At 39.7% G+C, this 20,183-nt stretch overlaps 1 protein-coding gene across 6 annotated transcripts in view; it reads right to left on the bottom strand.

The window, feature by feature from the left end:
- FHOD3 (formin homology 2 domain containing 3) overlaps positions 1 to 20,183 on the bottom strand; it is a 407,821-nt gene that overhangs the window by 14,375 nt on the left and 373,263 nt on the right. For 4 of the 6 annotated variants that reach the window (XM_075084393.1, XM_075084397.1, XM_075084392.1 and 1 more), the window contains 5 exons: positions 16,930 to 17,120; positions 15,037 to 15,229; positions 9,584 to 9,607; positions 6,811 to 6,982; positions 4,390 to 4,551 (listed from right to left, as the gene is read on the bottom strand). In XM_075084393.1, the coding sequence (XP_074940494.1) occupies positions 4,390 to 4,551; positions 6,811 to 6,982; positions 9,584 to 9,607; positions 15,037 to 15,229; positions 16,930 to 17,120 (742 nt within the window). The remainder of the gene's footprint in view (positions 1 to 4,389; positions 4,552 to 6,810; positions 6,983 to 9,583; positions 9,608 to 15,036; positions 15,230 to 16,929; positions 17,121 to 20,183) is intronic. The other 2 variants (XM_075084395.1, XM_075084396.1) reach the window with 1 other exon arrangement.

Raw genomic sequence — 20,183 nt, 5'->3', positions numbered from 1 at the left:
AGCACGAAGGTTGCTAATACTAACAATTCATAAAGAAGGAGGAAGGTACTTGCAGGTTCATATTTTAGCCTTAAAGTAATTGCTAGTTGGCTGGTCTGGCTTTGCTACTCTGTGGCTTAATCAGCACTTGAACAATGTAACAAATCCTTAGGACTTTCTCTTGGTCCTTTTTCAGAGCCCTGCCATGGCCATTCGCAAAGGTCAGAAATCAACCCTTTTTGGCTCAACATTTCCAAGTATTGCTCTGTGCATGCCTGAATTAGTGCAAATACCTTCCATATGATTATTAAACCGGAGTATGATTTTTCATAATGCTGACTCATGGGAATCATATCATTCTCCTGAGGCAGATCCATTCAGTTCAATGAGACCAACACAGAGACAGCACCTCTGTAAGAGTCTAATCCTGAGAGAATTGGTTTATGTCAGGGGATGGAAGTCTTAAATAAACAACCAGGACAAGAAGGAAACCAGCATTTTCTTCCTATTTGTCTACTATGGAGTTTGGGGTGGGGTTCTTTTAATTAAATGTACCTCAGTAAATTTTTTATCTTATGGATGATACTGCTAGTCTTTACGTGTCTACTGTGGCCTCAAAGCTGTCGTGGATATAAGACCTATTTTTCTTCTTCTCCAGTTTGAGGCAACTGGCACAAGCTGGTACATCAAGGTGTGAAACTCAGTAACAGGATTTTCTAAGCAGCCCTATTCTTTATATAATTTCTTCTCTTACCTCAAGAAGCAGCCAACTCTGCTTATCTACCTTATATTAATTTTTTAATTCAGCTCTCTGTTAAATAAATTCATTTCTTGACTGTTTTTTGAAATCTCAGTGGTATCTCACACAGAAGGTTTAATTTGTATTTCCCCAAATCCACTAGTGCAATGCCTGTAATACTGTTCTGTAAGCTGCTAAAATTAACTCCAGCAATTGTATCCATTGGAATTCGGACCATCAAATAGAGCAATTCTTAAAACTTCCTTATCCCAATTTTCCTTTGCACTCATTGTTTGCTATGGCATTGCTTGTGAAGGTTGTCTTAAACTTTTGGGGAACCAGACAATCATAAGTGTAGTATTTTTTATTTCTTTGCTAAGTTGAACAGCTCCCCATAATGTTACGAAAACCTTTCTCACAGAAAGCTGCCCTCAATCTTCAAGAACAGAAACAGCATATTTTCAACCTAATTTGTATTTTATGCTTTTAAAATATGCTCAACTGAATCTCTAGAGGCTGGGGTCTGTTGTTTACACACAGAATAAGGACATCAGAGAGAAAAAAATACAGCAGAAACTTCCCATGACAACTTGCCTTGAAGCTGTCTTTGAATGGTCACCTCGAGGAGTGACTGAACATCTGTGTTTCTGTGGCTCATTCAATCTTGTGGCTTTCTGATGAAGCTTCTAATGAATGAATACAACTGTGAAGTTGTTTTCTCATATATAACGCCACTCCAGTATGGCTGGTAGGCAGGTCACTGAACACCCGTCATGAGGCAATGACTTCCAGTTGGTTACTGCACTTCTAAATATCAAATTTTATCTTTTAAACCCTCCACTGTGTAAAGGTGTAGCATAGAATTAAGCTCGCTCTCTTCAGATCATCATAGGCACTCAGTAGTTATGCATTTACCATGTACCTTAGCTTTTTGTAGTCCATTTCAGCTCCCACTGAACAAATTCCTTCCTACTAGGGCTCAGTCGACTTCAGTCGTATCTGGATTTATCAAGTGACCCTTTGTATCTTCAAGCAACAGATACACATGTTTCCATCTGTCTGTTGTTGGATGACTCACTGCCTTAGTCCTCCTCCCAATTTATGGTTCTGCTGATTGCTCTGAGAGTTCAAACTCTGCTACGTCAATAAGGGATTCTTACTAAGCTGTCTGCATACCAGATACAGTCACGCTGCTCAACAATTACAAAAGGTAAAACGGTTCAAAGGAACATGTCAAAATGTCTCGTTTTCCCATTACAATGATTTCTTGAACTTAACTTAACCTTTTCCATTTTCCTCTTTCTGTTTTCCCCTGGTTATAAATGACTTGAGTACCACTTGCTTTTTACTTCACATTTTTTCTGCCTTTTTTTTTTGTGTGGCAAAAGAATCCCTTGCCCATGAGAACCTTCTACCTAAACCACGGGAAATGTTTACCGTGCAATTGCCTATAAATCCTCTGTGTTTCTGATTTTGCTAAAAACACATAGCTCAGGTTCACGAAAATCTTTGCTGAATGCTAAGTAAGCCTGACACAATTTCCAGTTCTGCACTGAAAGCAATGAGACATATGCAACATGATGCACAGTGCAAATCATTCCTTTCAACTGAGTTTTGCTTTGATGTTCATGAATAGATTGAATACGAAGCTGATGGCAAAATCTGGAGGATGTGTGTGGGAGCCTGAAGATTGAAGGTGGTGAATCAAACCCATCAGATAATAGGGTCTCTTTGCTCTGCAGATAATAAATATCAGCGCCTGCTAATCTAAATCATTGAAGAATGCCTAAAAAGCTGCTTTCTATGTTTATGGATTACCTGGGTGATATTTCTACCTTGAAAACCTTCTGCTTGTTTAACCTACATGATGCATTGACAAGGGCTGATCTCTCTTCATTTCCTGGAGGTGCCATATTATCAGTCATATTATCAACTGAGTGTATTTTAGAGCTAAACTACCTCAGTTATTCATCATCCAGGTATACTGACTATCTATCAGAGTGGAACAGTTCAGTTAAGATATTCTCCTTTCACACTTTCTTTCAGCACATCAGCTGAAAGTGATGCTAAACTACTGAACATTACGTTTGTTTTGAAACTGCCTTTTAATCCACTTCAGAGTTTCATCCAGATCTTGAAGAACAAGCAAGCAAAAGAGCTGGATTCTATCACGATTAATTACAATGGAAATCAGCCCCAGCCTAAACATTTACTGAATGCTTAATCCTTGTTAATGTTTTTACTGACTATAAAAGCCAGCTCCATGGAAAAATGTATAGTATTTTTATTATCATTGTCCTATTTTGTTTTGCCTTTTTCCTGCAGCAAGTGCTCCCTTGGGAAGAAGGTACCTGGTAAAAAGCAGGAATAAGACATTTTGGTGTGTGTGTGCACGAAGATAGTGTTGCTAACAGAGGAAATATTTTAGCATGGGATAAACCATGGACATAGGCAAGCATACAGGAGGTTTATTTGATACACACAAGCCAACCAGGGCAGTCAGCACGTGCAGAACACCAGAACTGTGTGGGGAAGTGGGTAGCAGCAGAAGGTGATGCCACAAAGAGGTACGGCACAGCGTATGATGGAAAGTAAGACAGACAATCCAGTGTCAGCTCATTTTCTTTGCTTAGAGTCTGGCTCATCTAACCAGAGTGTCCGCTGTGCTTTTGCTCTTGCCACATGCAGAAGTCCCTTTCTTAGCACGTTGGGGAAGTGAATATGCTTTCAACACATGCCAGTTTATAGCCATCACTGCTTATACCAAATGTTTTTGATCACCCACTATGTTAGAACAATTCCACAAAAAAATGAAAATCTGTGTGATTTTTCACTCACTGTTGTTGTCTCCTCTTTGTCCTAACTTCCCAGAAATGCTAAAAAGATGGATGGAAAGGTAGTAAAAAAGCCACATATGGTGAATGACATTAAACACTAAAACACTCCTATGTTCTTTGGGTACTTATCCCTCACACAGTAATCGCAGTAGACTCTGCACATAAGGAAAAAAAAAGAACTAGAAAGGTCATCACCTCTTAAACACTGTGTTTAACAAAGCGCAAAATCAAACTGTTCAAACTCGGGTGCCGCAGCTCAGCCCTGCAGCCACACTACACCATTGAAAGACCACCTTATAAATGTGCTACCTTTTCTTCCCAGTGGAAGTTAAGGTCCTCTATAACCACTCTGCGACCAAGCAGCAGTAGACATTTTGTTTTCAGGGCTGTCGAAGGATGGTACACAGCACAAGAGAGAAAGATTTTAAGAGGTGAAATCTATCAAACTGCTTTTTGCTTTATGAATAAATTCAGCTACAGGTACAACTATTAATCTTCATGCCAGTTCACAGTACCTTCACAGTCTCCATTTGAGGTCTTGATCTGACTTCTCTAGTTATGAATAAGTACTGTCATCCGAGAAGCTCTAAAGCACCATAAAACATTCTTCTCTTACTGCTAAGGACCTTTCAACTTCTGTAGAAGACAGAGTCATCCACAGTATACATCATTTAAACAATAGTAAGAGGAATATATGCCAACCCTTAAGCATACACTCAACCTACTATGAACTACCAATGCATATCTGCGTCCTAAAGGCCTGGTTCCTACATCAATATATAGAACTACTAGTACATTTGCTTATTTTGAGAAATTTAATAGCCATATACTCACATGACTTCCTATTTGCTCGTGACCGCTTCCTCTCTCTAGGCACCGCTCGCTGGCTTGGCACTTGGGTGGCGGACTTTACAATGCGATCCATGATCTCATCTGCTGCATCATCCGTTGCATTAGGTGAATCATCGTTGCCAGCGTTCCACGAACCGATACGGCCTGGAAAAGTCCAGCAAATGAACTGAGGGAAGACAGAAGTCTCTTGTGTCCCTTTGGTTTTGCAGTTGGGGTTTTTTTGGGAATTACAGCAGACGGCTCAGTCATCGCTACTTCAAATTGGCCAAAGTAGAAGACTTTGCTTGATGGAGAATATTTCTAAATAATACCCTAGACTCTCTGCTGTATCAGCAGAGACCCAAGAGCTCAAATGCAATTATAACTTTCTATTCCCTTCAGCCTCAGAGTCTTATCCTTGACCATACAACTGGCAAACGTCTGCTAGAGATTGTCTGAAAGCCAATGATTGCTGGAGTGTTGTGTGACTATGTTTCCCTCTGCTCCTGTTACTAGAAGACATGGCACGTGGTAGAAATTGATGCAAATCAGCAAGGCAGGTCCTTTGTACCAAAAGAGAATGAATCTGTTTCCGAGCATCTGTATGATAGCCTAGTGCAAAGAAGACATGAAAAGGGCATAAAATGTGGTTTGACATATCTACTTGTCCTTTTCACAATGAAGAATTCATCTTCTCATCACAAAGTTGTATGTGTCCTGGCACAACTGCGTGTGCTCTGTTATGAGCAGAAAAGCAAGAGTTGCTGGCAAGCTGAAAAGCTAAATAAGCAATTTTGGTTAAAACCACAAACAAACAAGTGAGCCATGTCTCCGAACCCAAGGCTCTGGCACTCTTTACTCCACAGAGCTGTGTCAGACACATCTTTGGGTTCCTCCACTACAGACTACTGTTCTGTGTCCTTTTTGCTGTTGAATAATTTGAAGGCTATTATGCAGCGAGAACACGGACAGCAAGCTTTGCAAAAGAGTGGGTGTGGTAGAATTGCAAGCAGCTAAGAATTCATTGGCAAAGCCGTTCTATATCACGTCCCCAGTGTCAGTGAACAACAGCTTCAATTAGCACTTTGCTGCTTCTCTCCTGACTCTCATCAAGAGCAGTTGTATTACAATAGTGCTCCTGACAAGCTTCTGTCTGGCTCACCCATCCTCTGCCTCTGCTGTTCTTCAGGGGAACACAAGCTTACTCTCATTATCAGGACACTCTACTCATTGGCATTCAGTGGATTACTTCAGCTATTCGGCTTGTTGCAGTGCAGCTTGATTTATTCCATCTTTGTACTTTAGCTAGTTGACTTCCTTCTCAAACTGGGGCTGTGAAACCTCTAAATTAGACAGGATCATGGTTTGAAGCCTTAATAAACTACATGTACACAGACTTGGTAGTGGATGCTCTGGATGTACTATCAGTGGTATCAAAAAAGAATCAAGAAAGTGTACGATATCCAGATGTGAGGGAAAAGAAATACCAGAACAGAAAACTGAAGGCTTGAATTTTGGTGCATAAACTTTACTCCAAAACCACGTTCCAGGTATCGCGTGTATGGAAGGGGGTGAGGGGAAGACGAAAGAAAATAAACTGGTGAACGCAGTGTCTGTAAAATGATTTAGCATAAAGGAAGTGGTTTAGTGGCTGCTTAAGCGAAGAGGTGTACCAGTGAATCATGTCTTGGACAAAAAACGAGGCTATCTCATTGCCAAGAATGGTTGTACCAGTGAGCTCTTCTGTCAGAGTATCAGGTGTTGGAATTGGTGGATTGGGTCAGGTTTTCATTTCCTCCCTGTCAGCTTTCAGAAATCACCCGTGCTGACACTTGGAAACAGCAGAGTGCTGTGGACCTCAGAAAAAGAAGTGTCTGTCAGGACAGCGAGGAGATGCAGGGCTGTCTACAGCAGCTTTATGCTCCCAGGCTCCACCTAATCCATTAGCTTTGCAGTTCAGCAGGTAGGTGGTTAGAAGATTTTCCTACTCTCTTGCCTCTCCCCACCCATACTTAAAATGTCGCAAAGCCCTTTCACTTCAATTTGAATAACTACTTTCTACTTGCTTCTGTTGAAAATAAGAAGAAAACCATGTCATGGACCCCCCATTTTGCCTTCACGATGAGAACAGGAATAAAAATTTGGGTGTTAGTGGGCAGCCACATTCATGGGGGTGGGGGGAGAGATGTGAATTTCTGCAGGCTTGTACTCTTAAGGCCCCCAGGCACTACACTGGCTGTGGTCCCTGTGTCCCTGTCCCCCAGATCACTACCTCCAGTGTGGAAATGCCACTGGGGTCATCATCTTCTCCTTCAACCTTTTCTGCCATGAGTACTATGCAAAGGGGCCATGACCCGTGTTTGGGCCACCGTGTGGGTACTGTACCACAAGAAATGTGGCCAAAAGGAAACTGCTGGCACTTACCTCGGCTGGCCCGGCTTCGAGTGCGGACCCCGAGCGCCGTTGTGCTTTCCCCACCGATGGAGGAGGTCTTCAGCACAGCCTTCATGTTCTCGTGCTCTGCAGCGTCCTCGGCATACTGCAGCCCCTGGGGCTGGCTCTGGCAGGGGGGCGAGCTGCTGGAAAACTTGCCAGACTGCGGGAGGAAAACAGATTTGTTGTTTTAACAGAAAACAGCACGGAGAATAGGCCAGAGTCTAAACTGCGAATTGCAAGGAAAGAAGTGTCCTCTCAGGCTGGTTTGGAGCGCAGATATTCCCAAAAGAGCCAGGCATCAGTTGCTTCTCTCCCAGAGCATGCATGCTGAGCAGAAATAAACTGGAAACAGTGTGACAACAGGGAGCAGCAGGCAAAATCAGAGGAAAACCAGATGCATTAGCTCAAGCCTTATAATTTTGACCTGCCTGAGAGTATACGGTACAAAGCTTGCTTTGAAACCTTCGACCCATCCAGGCCCAATCTGGGACGAGGTATGACACTGAGGAAGACAGCATGAGACCCGACACAAATAAGAAACTGCTTTTTCCTATACCATCACCTTTCAGTAACAAGGCAAAACTGTGAGAGTAGTCTAGGAAGAGAGAGCATTCCCTCTTGCCTCTCTGCATTGCTGCACAGAAAACTCTCAAACTGGTCTAAAACACAAATACCTACAAGTAACCTTAAAATACATTACCAGTAACGCTGAAAAAATCCCAGGTCCCAAAATATCCAGCCAAATTACTTCATGGCCAAAACACAAAAAATTGCAGTCAGCAGTTAGAAGAACAAACAAAACCTTACAAGAGATTTAGGAATCTGCCCTCTGCTTCCCCAGCCTCCCTGTGATTTCCCTGTCACCACGACTACGTTAACAACAGCGGCTACATTAGCTGGGCTCGCACAGCGTGTGGATGCGGCAACTTGATCAGTTACTGAAAACAGCTGTCTAGAAAGGCATGAAAACAGGAGAAATGGATGCTTTCTAAGGAGAGGAGCTTGCATCTCTGGGCTGCTTTCCCTTCCCAGCCTCTGCCTACAAAGGGCTGGGATGGTGGTGTTCAGTTTGCTGCTTTTATCTACAGAAAGGCTAAAGCACATTTAAAATACAGTCCTGGCTGCAGAAAAGAAAGGATCTGTCAACAACAAACAGGCATCAACAGATAAGAATATTTTCAGTCATATCAGTCCAGCATCAGAAACTGAAATATAGGTTTTTTTTCCTTTTAATCACTCTTACTTGTACCAATTCAGCACAGATGAAAGGAGGTGTGCTGCATTCTCTTCTTCCTTTGCATAATGAACAATATTAATTATTCACTTGGCAGTATCAAGCCAGTCAGTTAGAGGGATGCAAACCTGCAGAGCCTTTCAGTCAGAGAACGGTAAATTGGACGAAAAGACTGCGCCCTACTTTCAGAGCTTTGATTGAGTCCCTGGGGCTGTCAAGACTGCAAACTGAAAATATTTAATCTGGAAATCAATGACAGGATGATTCTATTTTAACATAATGTCTTTTCGGGGTAGGATAGCAAGGTAACTGAGTAGCAAAACAACAATCCCTACAAGGCATTAAGCTAAATATACCAGTGTGAGATTTATTTTTGATATTGAGAAGTTTGTTTTCTTGTTAAAATATTAGCTCACAACGTTTTGATGTGGAAAGTGTGCAAGTGCTAGAGTGTGAAATTTAAAGAAAAACATTAGAGAGAAACTTCTATGAAAGTGCATGCCATTTTTGCATTAAGAATACTCTGTTATATACAATGGGTTGTAAAGCTGATCAATACCATCTCAGAAAAAAAGGATAAAGCCTTCACATAACCGTTAGTTTCTATTCACACAGGTTAGCTAACTGTTGGCATAAAAAGGGTAATTCGTGTAATTTTCCTACTGCGCCCCAAGTTATACAGCACAAATCATCACTCTATAGCCAGAAGTTTTATTTTACTTCCTTAATTTTCAGATGTTGCTGCAGATTAATGCCCAAACCCCAGCCTCTTGAGCAAATGACTGCCATTATGAAACAGTGAGCATTAAGCCACATTGTTTATGTTCAGCAAATTGAAGAAAGCTCTAATACCGAACAAGAAATGTACTGCACAATAGATGCTCCTCAAACCAATAAATTGTTTTATTATGAATATAGCTAGCATATTATAGTTCTGTATTTATATAGTTCTTATTTATTCACTCCTTTATTAATTTTCAACATCACCTTTAGGAGCACTTTATGATAAATGCATGACTTACGCCTATGGCAACTGAAATATCTTATTCGCAATTCATACAGCAAGGAGAACCATTACAATTTGTTATATCCTGATACTTTTGAACACTTCATAAAATAATACCATTTGGACTTACACAGCTTTATAATGAGTATGAAATTATCATGATAATCCATAGCTCAAGGTAACTGATGATCCCCATAACATGCAGATCACTGATGTTTTCGGTAGTGGGGATACTTAGCAGTTTAGTAAACAGACATTAAGGAAAAGAAATGAGTAAACTTAAAATTATTAAGGCCTCAGATCAGGATATCCCTATTCAAGAGAGCAGGTATGCATATGGTTAAAGCTGACTGTAACAATGCATTTTAATGACTGAGCCAAAAGGCTATGAGAAAAAATGTAATTGTTCATAGTCCCAGTTGAGCAGATGGAGTTGAGCAGTCCACACTATCTGAGTTAGAAATTAGATGTCACAGCACACGGGGGCCATGGGAATGACATGCTCTTTCAGAGAACCATACCTCAGCATCCTCTTCTTCATCGGTCTGCCACCGGAAACAAAGGACAGGGTGGAGAAGGACAAACAGGAAGATTTAGGAAAGACAGTATGGTCAAAGCATGACAGAGTTAGAGGTAACCATGGTACTGTTTATGCAATTACAGGAGGACATAAAAATACAAAGCATATAAGGAATTAATTCCTTAGACAAACAGCTTGCTTTTTTTTTTTTTTTTAGTTAATTGTGTGTTGAACAGGCTGTCACTGTCCGTAGGGTATATAAAAGCTTCCTGATTTTTTATTAGAGAAATTATGAACTGAAACTACCCCTAACCCACCCTAACCCATCCTATTTCTCCCCCTTGAGCCATGCGGGTGCTTGCCCACTTTTTGCCCTGTGGAAACTGCGAGCACTAGGAAGGACTCTCTCTCCTTTTTCCAGCTCTGTTCAGTGCAGGGAGGTCCTGGCTGCAATTTCTCCCAGTGCAGAGGTCAGCTTTTTGGCAATTCCTTTTCTCTACACTTAAGTGCTTGTTTTAATTCCTTTTCTGAGCTGGGGCTTTTCAACTTCCAATTTAACAGAAGACTCAGATCAAATGCTGAGTAGTCTTTGAATGAATGCTTAAAGTTCTTCAGTAGCATAAAGTTCTTCAGGTATCAGATCCTAGAAATTAGAGAGATGTAATTATCCTTTGTCATTCAGGGCTTCACCCCGTGTGACAGAAGGCATGTAAAACTATCTTGACAGTTAACTGCATTAAATGCAATGGGCATATCAAAATATTGTGGCATATGGAGTGTTAAATTTGGGGATTTACAGGGAATTAGCAAGCTATTTAGAGATGTGTTCCCAAATGCCTGGGCAATTCTTTATCAGGTTGTACGATGCCCCACATGGAAGGTTCCCAAAGTAAAATGCAGTTTCTCAAGATCTGGTCTCCTTGTTTCCATAATTTTCAGTTTGATTGCTTATCAAGTGCAAACATAGCCCCGAAATTCAATGCATTTTTTTTTATTTGTGGGTTTTATTTTGTTTTTTAGAAGAAGCATTCCACCAATTCTATTCCCCTCCCTAGTGTTACTAATACACATTTTTGACCTTATCTCCATCTCAGCTATGATTTCTGTCTGGGATTGATACATTCTGTTCCAGAAACATTCATCATTAAAAATGAAAGCCTGATTTACTTTGGCCCTCAGCTTAGTTTCAGCACAATCTCTGTAAGAAGATTAGCTGTGAGAGTGCTAAGCAGCACATTAACATTACTTTTTAAGGGTATGTTTTATTTGAAGGGTGAGATGCTTATTTTTCTTTGGACACAGTGGCACTGACAGAAACACAGGCAGATATTTTGCAGAGGGACCTTAGCAGGTATGTTCCCTTTACATTAAAAAGATCCATTTGCTTTTTTCCATTCCCTGGGAGGCAGGCAGTCACACCGTAAAGCAATTCTTCTGAAGGCAGCCACTGTTCACTTTTTGGCATGAATAAGAAACAGAAAGAAGAAGAATGGGAAGCAAGAACATACTTGTATTCTAATCCATATGTACATCTATCAAATAAATAAAAGGCAGGAGGAGAGCAAATTAAGCTAAACAATATGCAAAAGACAGTCAGGGAAAGGTGAAATAGCAGAGTACACGCATCACAAAGAGTGTGCTCCAAACAAAAGTGTATTATATTATTACTTCATATCAAGCTAGATTTTTACAGGGAAAGTCCCAGCTGCTGGCCTTCCTGCCCATTTAATCTAGCTAAAAGTGATTTGTTGTGGACTTACTTTAAGGGCAACACACTCCTCTCTGTTTGACTTTGCCCATCTCCAGTATGTGGGGCATTACCATTTCCCTTCCTCCTGCTCCGGGTGGAGAGGGCTCACACGTAGAACAGCTGTCCTTCTATACCCAAAGCTACTCCAGTGCACAGAGGGAGCAGTTCACCATCCCCACCATGTTTCCATATCTGGAGAGCCATTTGTCCCAGCAAATACTGACAACAGGAGTCAAAGTAGCAAAATAAATAAATTGAACTTTTGTTTCACAAGGGACTCTGCTCTCACCCAGGTGTGTACATTCTGCCTTTTATTTCCTTCTTCATTTCATCGTTATAAATACACTGAGAAGTATTAATAAATTAGGAAATTTTTAACAAGTAATATTACCAAAAAGCACTGAAAGAATATTGATATACTGAATACCTCTTGCAGGCAGAAGACATTCATTTTAAGAAAAAAAGTCTGCTAGACTCTTTTTTTGGATGTTGGATATTGCAATATTGGATGTTGCAAGACAATCTGAGATCTTCCTCCTTCCCTCCCTCCCTCCCTCCCTCTCTTGCATTTTTCCTTTAGGCTAGCATTTCTATGTGGTGGATTTGCTGTTTCAAAATATTATTTCTATTACATAGCAATTTTGGAATTGAAATTCTTAAGTATCATAAACAGCAGAGCTTCATAAATCTGGGAGGCTTATATTACCTACTATTATTAAAAATCATTAAAAAGCTCGGACTTGTATCTATTATTGCATTTCTTCCCTATTTTGCTTGCTTGTTATTTTCAGTGTGCCTGAAATGCGTGCTATCATTGGCTAAAGCCAGATATAAGGTTACAGAGACTAGGCAATTTTCCCCTTGAAACTGTGGCAACTCACTGTTCTCCTTTTTTTCCCCTATCCTCCCCCCCCCTTTCACTCTCTTGCAGAGAACATACACCAAGATTTAAACTGACAGTGCCTGGTCCACTTCAGCTATTAAAGAACATATGAACATAAAGATCTCTGTGGTAAAAGGCTGAAAGAAAGACTGGAAATATTCCCCATCATGTTTCTCAGCCATACTCCATGTGAGCAGTTGCTGAAGCTGATGCAAGTTCTCCATGCAAAGAGCCAGCAGACTCTCTCCATGCAAACAGCCAACATCCCTCTCCCTTCCAAGTCTGCAGGGGGGACCAAGGCTTAAGAGATATGTGCCTTCTCATGAAGAACTGGGATGGTTCTGGCTTATTCCTTTCTCATTTTTGCTAAAACCCCTCCTCTTCTGCCTAAAAGCTATGTACTATAAGGTGCGAAAAATGAGATCCTGAGGAAACTTTCAAAAGGACAGGGAAGTACGTATCAAATAACGACACAATTCTAGGTCACCAAAAGCAGAAATTAAAATTCCACAAGACTGCTTCTTATTAAAATTACTTTCTACAAAGAGTTTCTTTCCGATGTCAGGATCTAAACTTTCTTCTATCAGTGTTTTGTAACTGGTTGAATATACTGTCCACACATTACCGATATATTTTCCCTTTCCAATGCCTTCTAATATAAAACACTAAAAAAATCAAGACCAGATACAAACCACAGCCACCACAAGACTACCATAAAACTCCCCTTCTTCATCATTCTTCACACATAAGTATCTTCCACCCTTCTGACTTGGAAACTTGTTTTGAGGTAGATCTGACTCTGAAGTTGTCAGAGAGAGCTATGACAAATATTCTGATGCAACTTTAATTCTGTCTTACCACATACTGCAATCAAATGGATGGTAAACAAGGCCATATTACCGGGCTACAAGAGATTTAGTAAGTCCTGAAATAACCATATGGCCACATGAATAACTCCCTTAACATCTCTATAAAGGTAATTTTAAAGAATGTGGTTTTTCACTCCAGCAGGCTTTTTGTTTTTAAGCTAATAGGATCGTTATATAATTGTAAATTATAAATAGGCAAAAAGTGCTCCCTTTCTGGGGACCTGCAAGATATTTTTAGTGGAATACTAGCTGTCAGATGGCATTTACTCTTGTCAAATCTCAACACTACCTTGAGGTGAACAAGACATCATCTTCCAATACGACTTTTTTCTGGGAAAGGCCTAGCTGCCTCATTTCTTATATTTTCAGAAGACTGCATCGTCCCTGGCTCTGCTCCTCACTGACTAGCTGTCAGCCCTGAGCCTTTTCCTGGTTTGAAAGGGTCCCTTCTCTCTGCTTCCTGAACCCAGCTGCCAGTGATCAGATTTCCTTTTCCCCTTGTGTTTCCTGCAGGAACGTAGAGAAGCTTTCTGTCCTGCCACAGCCAGTTCTTCTGGACAGATAACGCAGAAAGACTACATCATACAGTAGGAAAACAGTAAATCCTTCACGTCACAGTGTTGTTTAAACTAGTAAAAAGCTCTGAAGCTACCTGCGGAAATTAACATTTTCATTTACTAATCGCTTTGGTTAACGCTACCTTTTAGCTCCTCTAGAATATTGCAGGAAAACCAAGAAGCAGTTGAAGAAAGTGATCTCAGCTCCCCAGTGGTAGTTTTGAGAAGTTGTATGACTATATTATAGCCTTCGCATAAAATCAGAGCCTCTTCCTTAACTGGGGCTAGACCAAAAGGAAAATCTTTTGAGATAATAATACAGGTTTAATATTTTCTCTAGAAGGGGCAAATTTCCAAATTTAAGGAGGATATTGCCAGGAAAGATCTACAAATGATGGTGAGTCAATGACTTAAATACAATCTCAATTTATATCAGCCTCAATACTTAACATATATTTTGACCCACATTGCCTGAGCCATAAAACTGTAATCAGCTTAGGGCTTTTCATGCCAAAGGCAAGGGTAGCTTCATATGCAATGAACCACTCGCATCTAATCGAGACTCCAGATTTGGATTTTGAGACAGCTGGAAACTTTTATTAAGTACTGGCACTTCTTAAAACTTTATTTGGATTGAGTCAAACTACATCAACCTAAAAAAAAAAAAGAGATTAAAAAAATCAAGGGGATTTTAAAGCTTTCTATGCTGAGGAAACGAATCTTATTTTAATTTATTCTATCAGTATGCAATCATACAGTCAAAAAGTTTGCAGGGTAACATCTCCTGTGAACATAAATTTGTAATTTGTTCATTCTTTCAGAACCCAAAGTAGTCTGTTCCCATAAAATTGGCTGTTCTGTGCTTTAAAGTTAAGAAGAAAATTGCGTATGTGTGCACGCATATATACATACACACACACAAAAATAGATAAAATACTAAGATTAAAGACTATATTAGAATACTCAAAGATGGAGGAAAAAAATCCATTTAAATTTGGTTGTAACTGCTTAAATGGCTACCATGGTTGATCATTTAAGTCATGAACTCAATTAGCAGCCTAATTTCTGGGGTTTTTTCCCTTTTTCATATTCTTGGCTGATCTGGTACACACAGCTCCTGGTGTCTTCTAGATATTTTGGGCGCTGTCTGCAACACACAGAGATGCTCTTTTCGGATACTTAATTTCAGTTTGTTCTCAATCTATAAATTGGTACAAAGCAACAATTATACACAATCAAGGACTTGCAAGTTTGTCTTCTATGAGAAGAGAGTTCATTACTTACAGTAGGAGAACCTCTTCAGAATAAAAACAGAGTAACAACACTTCATATATGACATTCAGTGAGAAGAAGTTTTAAAAAATCATGCTGTGGGAGACACATTTTGCCACTTACATCTGTTATCATTTTCCCTCTGGTCTTGTTTCTTTCCCTGTGGTTGGCTCGTTTCTGTTTTTGCTGCAGAACACGTTCCCTGGTGGTGCGGTATTCCAGAGCAAATTCGCTAATAATTTTGCAGAACTTATTGATGTTGACTTCACGTATTGCATAGGGAGGATGGCCCATAAATAACAAAAATGAGTGAAACCTGGAAAACAGCGAGTTCATAAAAGCAAAGGGAAAAAACCTTTATTGATGGTTTCTAAGAAAAAAAAAACCCCACATTTCAGTGAATCCATTTATTACTTTATTAACTCCCATAATTTCTTTTGTGCTACAGAATTTTCATGGATGCTTTGCATAACACTGGCATGTTTTATAATCAAACCCATGAAAGTCTAGTCTATGATAACTTCATCCCAGTCCACTTTCCCAGGCTGATGCAGGAGATAAGACGTTTATGGAACTCCATCTACTTTATATGACTAATTTGGCATGTGAATGACCAATTTCATTTCAGTTATAGAAGAAATATTTATTAAGTTTAAATTCTATTTATTTGTATTAAGCAACTTCAAAGAGGCTGTTGGGGTGCTGGGGGAAGTCTAGACAAGAAGAATGCAGATTTACAGGCTAGCAAACACAAGAAGGAAAGAATTTCTGGTTCACAAAACTGACAATAAAATTATACTATCTACCAAGTACGTTAGTTTGGGATGCTCTCAATTCATGGTTTTACTGCTTCTGTGGCGTTCAGAGCTTTTGCAATATTTGCAGCTTTTAGTATGGCTTCTATATTGCATGATTTACAATATCGCACTGAGTGTTTAAAAACGTATGGGAATTCCTTTCAACTGCATCTACATCCCTGGTGATAAAATGTATTCCAAATCCTAGAAAGATGCAAGTACATGGATACATATTTTTGGAATTTAGGTAAAAGTTAATATTTTTCTTATTTGTACAATGCATATGATAAACACAACAGGAAACTGGTGAATTCACTTTCCTTCCACTGCAGTTGAGATTTCTGCTTACTTATGGCATAAAACCCAAGTCATTATGAAAACAAAAGAAGAGCTGAATCAACTGCTGAAGTGTATATCCACAAATTTGGGACCATTTAGAATGCAGGTCTTAATTTTGTCCACAGCAATTTGGAAATTATTCAGAAGTTGGAAAATCTCTCAAAATTTCATTAATAAGCAGAAACATAGATAAATTACTCAGATGATTACTCAGAAAGCTACATTTGTGAATCTGAAACAAAAAGCTCAGGTGTGTTGCAGAATTATCATGAATATGTACATTTCAAAGCACTGCAATTACTCTTAACTCTACTGGATGAAACTAAACCCAAAAGCAAGTCCTAAGGAGAGGAATCTTAATTCTGTCCTCTGCTGCATAGGCATAAAATGCGTAGTCGTAGATCTTGCAAATAGGAGTGGTGCTGCCTGTAGAAGAACTCATTGTACAAGACTAGTTTCGACTTCTGCATATGACAAATTTGTCATTAGAACATCACTTTTTTGCTACAGCCTGTTCTTATTTATCAGAGAGTAAGCCAACCCCTCTCAAGAGTATTCCGGGAAGGACAGAAAATACAGCAACTTAACCATATTGCTGCTAGCTTTAGGGGACTAGGAGTTAAAAGACCCGGTTATTGCACCTTGGGAATAAATGATTGCCTGGGTCATTGCTTCTTTTCATCAGAAACACAGAAACATTCTGGAGTGGGGATCTTTCTTAAATGGTGTCTAAAACAAAGTACGTACCACATATATCCTCGTAACATTACCTGCTGGAATGTGGATTAAACACTTACAAGAACATATTTATGATGTAATAATTTGTTTTTAGCAAGTCTTTTATTATCAAGATATTGCTGTCACCATTCTAATTCTGTACCTGTTAATGATTCTTCTATGAACAATCTTCAGGATTATGATTCTTTCTGCACAGTCTTTAAGGAACTCAGACATTTTTTGCTTTAGAGTTGGCTTCATTTCATGCTTTGCTATAGCCTTAAGGTGATCCCATGATGCCTTGCACCGTCTTTCCATCTGACACAAGTTTTCCTGGAGTTGTTCAAAGTCAACCTGAAAAAAAAAAAAGAAAAAAAAAATGTAACACTTTAAGCAAAACCACTTCAGTAGTGTCCGTGGATATCCGAAGAATACAATGTATCTATAAGAAAGGGTCAGTGTAGTGGCAGCACAACATTAATTCACATTATTAAGTCCTACTAAATAATTAAGAAATAACTTTCTCTGTCACACTTTGTCTAGACACGAAATATTAGTATGGAAAACTGAAAACAAAGAAATACCCATATACATATATATCTGGTTTTAGTCTTGGAGGCCTAACACCTAAAGAAGGGACAATAAAATATTGTGATGTGTTTTTTCCCTTGCTAATAACTTCATGCCTGCACCAGGCAACTGCATGACTCAGTTATTTCTGAGGTAATACAAAACTTTCTCTTTTTCTTAATCCTTTTCTCTACTACTCATAGCTTTTTATACCCTGTTTACTGCTCACTGTTGTACTCAGCCAACACTTCTCCAATTTAGGAAGCACTTGGATCTATTCCCTAGCCATGCCTGACTTGTTAATTGATGATCTACTTCTAATCACAAAATTCACGGGCCAGAATTTTTTAAAGCTCTATTGAAAGTAAGTGTTATTTGGTGATCTCAGCACTAACTTTCACCCTTTGATATACAGTACGAATTTGCTGGCTTGTACCAAGGTCATATATTGGCTTTGAAAGTCTCTCAACACAGTTAAAATAAGTGACTGTACCCTACAGTAACATTCATCAGGACAGAAGCCAACACATTCCACAGAAGGTGAGAGAGCGCTTCTCCTTTATTCGTCATCCAAAAAAGGTGTTCAAATTGCAATGGTCTACAGAAGACATTCAGGATGTGTTGCTAACAACTGGACAAAGTGCATTAACGACCCAGCCACAGCACACAACAGAAGAAAAAAGTAAAACTACCCAACATGTTCTTGAATTCTGAAGAAAGGAAAAATTTATTTTATAGTACCACTTTACAGCTCAGATGAACTCAAGCTATAAAATACAGATTTAGCTCTCAGATTCTAAACACGTCAGTGTTTGGGATGTTACAGTCCGGTACTCCAGTTAATTCCTTAATGCTAAATGAAAACCAGTGTCCGAGACAGGTTTTAGTTCACTCTTTTTAGTCTGTGCAGCATCCACTGCTGAGACCTGTACTGAGGATAGACATAAGAAATGCATTATTATTAAAAAGCTCCTGGTATTGATTTGATTTGTTTTTGCTGTGATTTATAAAGTGATGAATTTTTCCTCTTCACAAGGAAATAAAAACATCCTTTGATCCATTCTGCTATTCAGAAAAGCCCTGCAGGCGGAGCAGCTGTGGGGTTTTTGTTTTCCTAATATCCATATCAACGCATATGTTTTTTTTAAAAAAATAATCCTTTCCAGGTCAGTATTTTCATTGTTGATGATAAACACATTGCTGCTTTCTATAGATGGTATATCAAAAACACACATGGGATAAAATACTACCATTCCTATTAAGCAGAAAAAGCCAAGAGGAGGTATTTCTAGGTCTTCCTAGTAAGAATTATCCAACCTGGTTGGGGAAGTCTCTCAGCTACTGCAGCAGACAAATTTAATTTTATGACAGCTTTCACTGAAAACAGAAAGAGTTTTTATCTACCAAAAAGCTCTGAGGTTCAAGCCTGTAGGGGTTCAAGAGCCATCTCTGGAGAACTGCGTACCTAAGGAGAAAAGATGTGGTAAATTCCCTGCCCCATGAGATCTGCCAACAGCCAGCACGTTAACCAGAGTGGGCAGTTTCAGCAGGGACTGGGGATGGCAGGTCTGGCTAATGGATGCACAGGAATCTTTGAGCACCATCACAAATTCAGATCTCTGGGGAAATCCTAAGGAGACCGCAGCAAGGAGAATGCCACCTGAGCTCCCCTGGAATAAATCTCTGTGAAGCACAGGTGGCTCTGCTTGAGCAGAAGTTGCAAACTCCTGGAAGGAGTAAAGCAAGAAATCCAATAGAGGATAATGTGTCAGTGAATTCCCCACATGAGAACTGTCCTGTGCTCACAAGAATGTGACAAACCTTCACAAAATCTAAAACCTTCTGGCTGCCAGCTCTCCAGAGTTTGATCACTTGTTTGGGGACAGAAAGGAATACACTTACAGAAAAATATCCATGTATGAAATATTAAAAGTAAAAATTTTTCAGAGACAACCACGCACCTGATATTTCATGAAGTGCTATTGCACCAGTGCAAATTTTGCAGGCAGGCACAGAATCCATTGCATTTCAGTCTGCTCTAGGTTTTACATGCAAAGAGTTAAGTGAAGCTTCTTCACATGCAATGTACCATACGACATCCCTTTCCTCTATCCAAGGTATAGAAACTGCCTCCCAACAGAGCACCAGAAAACAAAGTTAAGTCTTCAGATCTTTCTGAAAAAACCAAGCAACCAAACAAAAAGACTAGCATTTACCAGCCTGCTGACAAGATTTTTCCTATTAGATCTCACAGAAGTGAGATTTAACTGTTCAGGCTGGATCAGCTCAAAGGGAAAATTCTGAAGTTAAAAATATTTGGACTCTTCTACTGAATATATCAAAACATTTGATAGTTTGCAGCTGTAGAGTACTACCTGTATGACATTTCAAACCACAGAAAACAAGCTTTCCCCTGCCCCCTGCTCCCCTCGCCCCTTTCTCTCCCAACAGCAACAGCACTACAGTGATGCTCTCCAATGGGAAAGTGTAATGTGACAAGCATGGTCACCCTCACTCTATCTCCTCTCTCCTTAATTTACATACCTTGCCCTCATGTTTCCTCTGCTATCCCCTTTTTTCCTTCAGTGCTCATGTTCAGGTAAGAAATTAGCCATAAACTTCATAGCACAGTAAAGCTAAAGATTCACTGACCACTGATCCCCCTAACCAGATTCTCCTGAGACTGCAGATACTCGTACACAGGATCCAGGTGATGTTTTTTTCTAGGCTAGTGGAATATAATATCCAGGTTGCGTGCCAGCAATTAGCGTATCTTAAGCTTATCTATCAACGCTCACAAAGACTGGCTCTCCATGGCTATCTGAAATAGCAGTATGTATTATTAAC

The sequence above is a fragment of the Phalacrocorax aristotelis genome, chromosome 2 (genome assembly GCF_949628215.1).
Source record: "Phalacrocorax aristotelis chromosome 2, bGulAri2.1, whole genome shotgun sequence".
Taxonomy (NCBI): domain Eukaryota; kingdom Metazoa; phylum Chordata; class Aves; order Suliformes; family Phalacrocoracidae; genus Phalacrocorax; species Phalacrocorax aristotelis.
Note: the sequence above shows the minus strand (reverse complement) of the source record. Positions and strands in the feature narration are given on the sequence as shown.